The following is an 8,654-nucleotide window of genomic DNA, read 5'->3' as shown; positions in this document are numbered from 1 at the left end:
GCGTGCGAATGGAATCCCTCCTGTCAGCAGGACAGCTCAGACAGGAAGAAGGTCAGAAAACGAACATACGACACTTCCGTCCCAGAGCGGAAGAAGGTCAAGCGTGGCCCCGCTCGCTGTTGTTGCTCTGGTTGCTGAGAGGCAGGTGAGGGGTTTTCTTCTGGAAAGTTTGTTTTCCAGCAGCGTTTAGCAACGGAGTAAACATTTCAGTTGACCTAGAAGGAGTAGCGTGACCTGCAAAGTCTAAAATAGTTCTGAAGTCGCCCGTGTTTCAAACACAGAAACGCTTTTATATCGAACTGTACGACTATGCGAAATACGGTTTGGCTGAAATGATGCAAAACGTCAGCTTGTGGGCAGTTTACCTTCTGATTAAAAAAATAATGACTGTTCTTTTAATTATTTTTCAATGAATCGGTAAAATAGTTATTTGTAGAAACCCGACTGATTTCGGTGGAGTCGCTCATAATAAGGGTTGTGATTTTAGATTTTTTTTTGTGTATGATCTTTAAACAGCTGGCGGCCAGATGTCGTGAGCCGGGCTGGCGTTTGGTTTTATCAGTGAGCAATTTATTGTAGTCGTTCAAATTCACGTTCTTGAGTGGGGATTTTATGTTATGCAAGGATGTTTTCAAGTTTCTCCGTAGTGTGTAGCGTGTGTAGAAGTACAGTATTAGCACAAGTATACACGTTCTTTTCAATTTGTATTAGTCAACTAAACACATTTATAGCTTCTCTTGTTGCTCTTTCTCTGGTTGCGATCATTAGCACTATGTTTCTAACCGATCTGTTAGCTATAATGAATGCTGATAAGATTGTCTAGATATTCTAGTCAATGATCTTAAAGAAGTTCTCTATATTTATCACTTTCAGCACAGTGTCTATGTACTGGGGTGTCCAGTCAGTGTGTCTGTATGAACCCCTCTCTCTCTCAGTGCAGTGTTAATGTACTGGAGTGTCCAGTCAGTGTGTCTGTATGAACCCCTCTCTCTCAGTGCAGTGTTAGTGTCCTGGAGTGTCCAGTCAGTGTGTCTGTATGAACCCCTCTCTCTCAGTGCAGTGTTCATGTACTGGAGTGTCCAGTCAGTGTGTCTGTATTAACCCCTCTCTCTCTAAGTGTTAATGTACTGGAGTGTCCAGTCAGTGTGTCTGTATTAACCCCTCTCTCTCTCTCAGTGCAGTGTTAATGTACTGGAGTGTCCAGTCAGTCAGTATGACCTCTTCTCTCTCTCTCTCAGGCACAATGGATACACAAACAGACAAGTCTCTCCTAATCGCTGACCTGGAACGAGAGGATGAGTTATACCAGCAGTTTCTAATGCAGGTGATTTACATCAATAAGTCCTTGATAATGTTATCTATATGTACATACTGTACAAAAAATATTATTTTACAGTCCTCTAAGCTTGGCTTTCATGATAGCAAATAATTCAAACAAAAAATTACTCTGCTCTTTCTTGCGGTGTGTCTCTGCTCTGTCCTGCACTGTCTCAGTGAGGGAGAGTCAGTGTGTCTTTGCTCTGTCCTGCTCTGTCTCAGTGAGGGAGTGTCAGTGTCTCTGCTCTGTCCTGCTCTGTCTCAGTGAGGGAGTGTCAGTGTGTCTCTGCTCTGTCCTGCACTGTCTCAGTGAGGGAGTGTCAGTGTGTCTCTGCTCTGTCCTGCACTGTCTCAGTGAGGGAGTGTCAGTGTGTCTCTGCTCTGTCCTGCACTGTCTCAGTGAGGGAGTGTCAGTGTGTCTCTGCTCTGTCCTGCACTGTCTCAGTGAGGGAGTGTCAGTGTGTCTCTGCTCTGTCCTGCACTGTCTCAGTGAGGGAGAGTCAGCGACTGCTGCTCCAGACCCCCGCCACTCTCTGTGTAAAGAAGAACCACCCGTCCCTCCCCTGTTCTCAGTCCTTTCTGATCTGGTGGTTTAATTTGGGTGTTCCTCGCCCTGACGTGGGTCTTTGTTTATTTATCTTCGGTCAATGTCTTCCAGGCTGCTCGGGAAATCCAGAGCCAGGCTCCGACCCCGGACACCAGACTGATCAGGCCACAGCCCGGTGAGGGTCCAGAACTCGTTCACAAGCTGGGCAATTAATACCAGCAGTGGTTTCCTCCTCCCCTCTCTCTCTGTCCAGTCACTGTGTCTGTATTAACCCCTCTCTCTCTCAGTGCAGTGTTAATGTCCTGGAGTGTCCAGTCAGTGTGTCTGTATTAACCCCTCTCTCTCTCAGTGCAGTGTTAATGTCCTGGAGTGTCCAGTCAGTGTGTCTGTATGAACCCCTCTCTCTCTCAGTGCAGTGTTAATGTACTGGAGTGTCCAGTCAGTGTGTGTGTATTAACCCCCCTCTCTCTCAGTGCAGTGTTCATGTACTGGAGTGTCCAGTCAGTGTGTGTGTATTAACCCCTCTCTCTCTCAGTGCAGTGTTCATGTACTGGAGTGTCCAGTCAGTGTGTGTGTATTAACCCCTCTCTCTCAGTGCAGTGTTAATGTACTGGAGTGTCCAGTCAGTGTGTGTGTATTAACCCCTCTCTCTCTCAGTGCAGTGTTCATGTACTGGAGTGTCCAGTCAGTGTGTGTGTATGAACCCCTCTCTCTCTCAGTGCAGTGTTCATGTACTGGAGTGTCCAGTCAGTGTGTCTGTATGAACCCCTCTCTCTCTCTCAGTGCAGTGTTCATGTACTGGAGTGTCCAGTCAGTGTGTGTGTATTAACCCCTCTCTCTCTCAGTGCAGTGTTCATGTACTGGAGTGTCCAGTCAGTGTGTGTGTATTAACCCCTCTCTCTCTCAGTGCAGTGTTCATGTACTGGAGTGTATTAACCCCTCTCTCTCCCTCAGGTCTCTGTGTGAAGACTCTCTGCTCTGATGGCTCCAAAGTCTTTGTCAACATCTGTCAGTCGGCCCAGGTCCCGCCCCCTCCGCCCCTCTCAGAGGCGGAGCTGCTGGAGCTCCTCCAATCGGACGACCCCTCCAGCTACAGAGTTCCCATGAGCCTGGGGGAGCCGCACGCCGAGATGGACAACAGTGAGGGGGGGGGGGGCGGGTTGAGTGGTGGCGGTGATGTCATTCGTGTCGGATCGCGTCCGGATCCATGTGTCCGTCCCGGGATCAAATCCTGAGCGGAGCTTCTTTCCTTCTGCTCTTGGGGGGGGGGACAGAGTCGTCCCGCGGCTCAGGACCCCGCAGCCTGGGCAAAACCCCAGGGAAGACACTCTTCCCTCTCTGTTCTTCTCCCGTTTTATTTTCGTCGAAGGTCGTTCTTAGCGTCCTACGGCAGCAGGCTCTTCCACACAGTAGCTGTGATGGCCGTGACCGGCCACTAGGGGCCGCCAGAGTCGACCCTGAGGGTTTCCCAGAGGAACAGAATTAGGATCGCGCCACCAGGGGGCGCTGGCGCGCTGGGGTCACACGCGGAAGACCCTGGCTGTCTTTCTTCAGTTTTTGTTTCGTGACCTTATACACCAGAGGGCTTCTCTCACGGGGAGGGCATCCTCCCAGGAGCCTCTCTTCCGGCCTGCTGTCGACCGCCGATGAGCTGTTTCAGCTCCTCCCAGACGCAGAAGCGCCTCAAGCCTGTTTTATTCCACGACACCCCCCCTCAACCCACCCCGTCACCCCTTTTGTGCGAAAGCACTCCCACGAATTAACCCCCCCCCCAGGTAACGCACAGAGACCCGTCTGTTGAAACCCCATGCCCCGTAATGAACCCAGAGACATCCCAGGAACACCCCCCCTGGTTAGACTAGTTTGACCCCCCCAGCTTGCCGGGACCCGGGAGTGTCCTGTAGGAAAACCCGGAGTGGATGGGACTGCTCTGCTGTGGGAGTTAGCTGGTTGGTTGACTGTGTCAGTGCTGGACAAGACTCTGCCTGAGCAGTCCTCCACTTTGTTTGTGATAACCTTCCCCTCCCTCTCTCTGCCCCTCTGTACGCTTCTCTCTCTCTCCATCTCTCAGCCTGTCTCTCTGTCCCTCTCTCATCTCTCAGCCTGTCTCTCTGTCTCTGTCCCTTCATCTCTTGACCTCAGTCTGCCCGTCTCTGTCCCTTCATCTCTCTTGACCTCATTCTGCCTGTCTCTTTCTCTCTCTGTCTCTCTGCCTGTCTCTCTGTCCTTCTCTCATCTCTCTGCCTGTCTCTCTGTCTCTGTGCCTGTCCCTTCATCTCTCTTGACCTCAGTCTGCCCTTCTCTGTCCCTTCATCTCTCTTGACCTCATTCTGCCTGTCTCTTTCTCTCTCTCTCTCTGCCTGTCTCTCTGTCCTTCTCTCATCTCTCTGCCTGTCTCTCTGTCTCTGTGCCTGTCCCTTCATCTCTCTTGACCTCAGTCTGCCTGCCTGTCTGGCTGCCTGTCCGTCTCTGGTCATCTGTTCATCTGTCTTCCAGGCTCTCAGGGCTGTACAGCCTACGATGTCGTCATCAACAATGAGTTCTTTCAGAAAACTCAGGTCAGCTTCTCTGCCAGACTGGCTGTGTTGTGTCCTTGTGTGAGTCGGTCTGTGTGCACTGCCAGTGTGTGCCAGTGTGTCAGGCAGTGGGTCTGTGTGTCTGACCGACACATACTGACGGGTAAACACAAACCAGCTCGCACAGGTGGTATACCAGTGTGTCAGGCTGTGTGTGTGTCAGCCTCCGTGTATTGCTCAGTGTGTCAGGCTGTGTGTGTGTCAGCCTGCGTGTAGTGCTCAGTGTGTCAGGCTGTGTGTGTCTCAGCCTGCGTGTATTGCTCAGTGTGTCAGGCTGTGTGTTTTACTCAGTGTGCCCGTGTGTCGGTCCGGGTCCGAGTGTGTTGTCCTATGTTGACGTGGACACTGTTGTGTTGCAGAAGGACGCCCTTTTCCTGCAGTTCATGATCGCGATTGCCTTCGAGGGACTGGAAAACAAGTACAGCATCGAGCTGAGCAGAGGTACTGACTGCCCCCCTCCCTGACTCCTCCCCCATCCCACTGCCCCTCCTCTCTGACTCCTCCCCCGTCCCACTGCTCCTCCTCACTGACTCCTTCCCCTGTCCTGACTCCTCTCTGACTCCTCCCACTGCCCCTCCTCCCTGACTCCTCCCCCTGTCCCACTGCCCCTCCTCCCTGTCCCACTGCCCCTCCTCCCTGACTCCTCCCCCTGTCCTGACTGCCCCTCCTCCCTGACTCCTCCCCCTGTCCCACTGCCCCTCCTCCCTGACTCCTCCCCCTGTCCTGACAGACACTCTCACCAGCCTCCAGACTGGCTGTGACTGTCTGTGGGGCTGTTGGTGGCTCCGTTTCCTGCAGAGTGGCGGCTTCTGAAGAACAGGAAGTTCATGGGCTCCATCGGCGAGCAGAACATTCGGACCCGGAGCCGAGCCGCCATCCAGGAGCTGAACTCCCAGTGAGAACCTGCCCGCCTGCGTGCAGAGCTTCCTGTCCGTCTGCTTCTCTGTCCATCAGGAGCCCTGGGCTGTATGAGTAGATGTTTCTGCAGATAACTGTCGTTCTCTTCAGCCTGTGTTGTGCTTTGTCTTCTCTCAGTTGTGTTTTGTGGGTCTTGTATCATGGAGCGGTGGCTCTGTGGCTCAGGATCTGCGCCTGTGGCTGGGAGGTTGCCGGTTCAAATCCCGCAGCCGGCAGAGGAATCCTACTCTGTTGGGCCCCTGAGCAAAGCCCTTCACCCCAGCTGCTCCAGGGGTGCTGTACAATGTCTGACCCTGTGCTCTGACCCCCAGCTTCTCTCCCTGTCTGTGTGTCTGTGTCTCCATGGAGAAAAGCTGGGGTATGCGAAAAGACGCATTCCTAATGCAAGAAATTGTATAGGGCTAATAAAGAAACATTATTATTATTATTATTATTATTATTATTATTATGGGTGCCATCACACCATCCTGTTGTGTTGATATTATCTCTGATCTCTCTTGACAGGGAGACTGAGACAAACCCATCTCAGCCCAAGAGGTGAGTCTTACCGAACTCTGCCCCCCCGGTTTCTGTCGGTTCGTCTTCCACTGCCCTCTCTCCCTGTCGGTGCAGTGTTAATGTGAACCCCTCTCTCTCTCTCTCCGTCAGTGAGTGCCCAGCGTTCCGGCTGGTCGCGGAGCCCCCCGTTGGTGACCCCGAATACATCGTCGCCGAGATAGAGCTGCCCAGAGTGGTGAGAACAGAGCCCTCGCTCGTTGTTATCCTCGCGGTCGTCCGTCTCTCTCTTCCCTGGTCACCGTAGAGTTTGCGTTATTCCTGCTGCTGCTCCTCAGGTCACACGGGGGGCGGGCTGCGACCCTCCCAGAGGCCTCCCACTCGGAGCCACCAGGGGGCGGCGCCGAGCAGGGGTCCGGCTGGGTTCGGACCTCTCGGCTGTAGGCCTGGGGCAGCAGACAGCAGGCGATGGATCAGCTGGATCTCATTAAAGATGCCCTCTGTTTTGTGAGGGACGCACACGCACACGCGCAGCTCGCGCCGAGCCTGCAGAGGGGTCCAGAGGGACGCCCTGGCTGTGCCCGCGGGCGCAGGGACCGGACGTGGCCGGGCCGGGCCGGGTCGGCGCTGGATTCGGGGCTCTCCGGGTCCCCCTCCCCGTGGGCTCGCGCGCTGGACGGCCTCGTCGATCACGGGCGTGGGGGGTCTTTTTTTCCGCGCCCGGGAATCGGGTCGGAACGGGCCGGGGCTCGGTTCTGTAGGCGCATTGCCGATGACCTTCCCAGCATCCTCTGAACTGTCCGCCCACAGACCTCGGCCCGCTGCCTCGTCCTGGACCTGGGGGAGGACCGGCTGGTGCTGGCGGGCCGGCCCGGACTCTACCAGCTGGACTGCTTCCTGCCCTGGCTGGTCGACCCAGACGCCAGCGGAGCTCAGTTTCACACGCAGACCAAGGTGAGCACTGCACCCTCTCTCAGGGCAGTGTTCATGTACTGGAGTGTGCAGTCAGTGTGTCTGTATTAACCCCTCTCTCTCAGTGCAGTGTTCATGTACTGGAGTGTCCAGTCAGTGTGTCTGTATGAACCCCTCTCTCTCTCAGTGCAGTGTTCATGTACTGGAGTGTCCAGTCAGTGTGTCTGTATGAACCCCTCTCTCTCTCAGTGCAGTGTTCATGTACTGGAGTGTCCAGTCAGTGTGTCTGTATGAACCCCTCTCTCTCTCAGTGCAGTGTTCATGTACTGGAGTGTGCAGTCAGTGTGTCTGTATTAACCCCTCTCTCTCTCAGTGCAGTGTTCATGTACTGGAGTGTGCAGTCAGTGTGTCTGTATGAACCCCTCTCTCTCTCAGTGCAGTGTTACTGTACTGGAGTGTCCAGTCAGTGTGTGTGTATTAACCCCTCTCTCTCTCAGTGCAGTGTTCATGTACTGGAGTGTCCAGTGTGTGTGTATTAACCCCTCTCTCTCTCAGTGCAGTGTTAATGTACTGGAGTGTCCAGTCAGTGTGTGTGTATGAACCCCTCTCTCTCTCAGTGCAGTGTTACTGTACTGGAGTGTCCAGTCAGTGTGTGTGTATTAACCCCTCTCTCTCTCAGTGCAGTGTTCATGTACTGGAGTGTCCAGTGTGTGTGTATTAACCCCTCTCTCTCTCAGTGCAGTGTTAATGTACTGGAGTGTCCAGTCAGTGTGTGTGTATTAACCCCTCTCTCTCTCAGTGCAGTGTTCATGTACTGGAGTGTCCAGTCAGTGTGTCTGTATTAACCCCTCTCTCTCTCAGTGCAGTGTTCATGTACTGGAGTGTCCAGTCAGTGTGTCTGTATGAACCCCTCTCTCTCTCAGTGCAGTGTTCATGTACTGGAGTGTCCAGTCAGTGTGTCTGTATGAACCCCTCTCTCTCTCAGTGCAGTGTTCATGTACTGGAGTGTCCAGTCAGTGTGTCTGTATGAACCCCTCTCTCTCAGTGCAGTGTTCATGTACTGGAGTGTCCAGTCAGTGTGTCTGTATGAACCCCTCTCTCTCTCAGTGCAGTGTTAATGTACTGGAGTGTCCAGTCAGTGTGTCTGTATGAACCCCTCTCTCTCTCAGTGCAGTGTTCATGTACTGGAGTGTCCAGTCAGTGTGTCTGTATGAACCCCTCTCTCTCTCAGTGCAGTGTTCATGTACTGGAGTGTCCAGTCAGTGTGTCTGTATTAACCCCTCTCTCTCAGTGCAGTGTTAATGTACTGGAGTGTCCAGTCAGTGTGTGTGTATGAACCCCTCTCTCTCTCAGTGCAGTGTTCATGTACTGGAGTGTCCAGTCAGTGTGTCTGTATGAACCCCTCTCTCTCTCAGTGCAGTGTTCATGTACTGGAGTGTCCAGTCAGTGTGTCTGTATGAACCCCCCTCTCTCTCTCAGTGCAGTGTTCATGTACTGGAGTGTCCAGTCAGTGTGTCTGTATGAACCCCCCTCTCTCTCTCAGTGCAGTGTTCATGTACTGGAGTGTCCAGTCAGTGTGTCTGTATGAACCCCTCTCTCTCTCAGTGCAGTGTTAATGTACTGGAGTGTCCAGTCAGTGTGTCTGTATTAACCCCTCTCTCTCAGTGCAGTGTTAATGTACTGGAGTGTCCAGTCAGTGTGTCTGTATGAACCCCTCTCTCTCAGTGCAGTGTTCATGTACTGGAGTGTCCAGTCAGTGTGTGTGTATTAACCTCTCTCTCTCTCAGTGCAGTGTTAATGTACTGGAGTGTCCAGTCAGTGTGTGTGTATGAACCCCTCTCTCTCTCAGTGCAGTGTTCATGTACTGGAGTGTCCAGTCAGTGTGTCTG

General features: G+C 53.0%; 1 protein-coding gene across 4 annotated transcripts in view; it reads left to right on the top strand.

The window, feature by feature from the left end:
• The window catches only part of pih1d1 (PIH1 domain containing 1), an 8,799-nt gene continuing 145 nt past the window's right edge, over nt 1-8,654 (top strand). Inside the window, exons 1-10 of one of the 4 annotated variants that reach the window (XM_088646385.1) lie at nt 1-145; nt 1,239-1,324; nt 1,976-2,039; nt 2,819-3,004; nt 4,361-4,422; nt 4,800-4,881; nt 5,239-5,335; nt 5,863-5,895; nt 6,007-6,091; nt 6,664-6,807. In XM_088646385.1, coding sequence (XP_088502511.1) covers nt 1,244-1,324; nt 1,976-2,039; nt 2,819-3,004; nt 4,361-4,422; nt 4,800-4,881; nt 5,239-5,335; nt 5,863-5,895; nt 6,007-6,091; nt 6,664-6,807 — 834 coding nt within the window. In that variant the 5' untranslated portion in view covers nt 1-145; nt 1,239-1,243. Of the gene's footprint in view, nt 146-201; nt 302-321; nt 345-502; nt 562-1,238; nt 1,325-1,975; nt 2,040-2,818; nt 3,005-4,360; nt 4,423-4,799; nt 4,882-5,238; nt 5,336-5,862; nt 5,896-6,006; nt 6,092-6,663; nt 6,808-8,654 lie in introns of those variants that run through there. The other 3 variants (XM_088646387.1, XM_088646389.1, XM_088646388.1) reach the window with 3 other exon arrangements.

This window comes from Lepisosteus platostomus, chromosome 9 (assembly GCF_059453375.1).
Source record: "Lepisosteus platostomus isolate fLepPlt1 chromosome 9, fLepPlt1.hap1, whole genome shotgun sequence".
In the NCBI taxonomy this organism is placed as follows: domain Eukaryota; kingdom Metazoa; phylum Chordata; class Actinopteri; order Semionotiformes; family Lepisosteidae; genus Lepisosteus; species Lepisosteus platostomus.
This window is presented reverse-complemented; position numbering and strand designations above follow the sequence as displayed.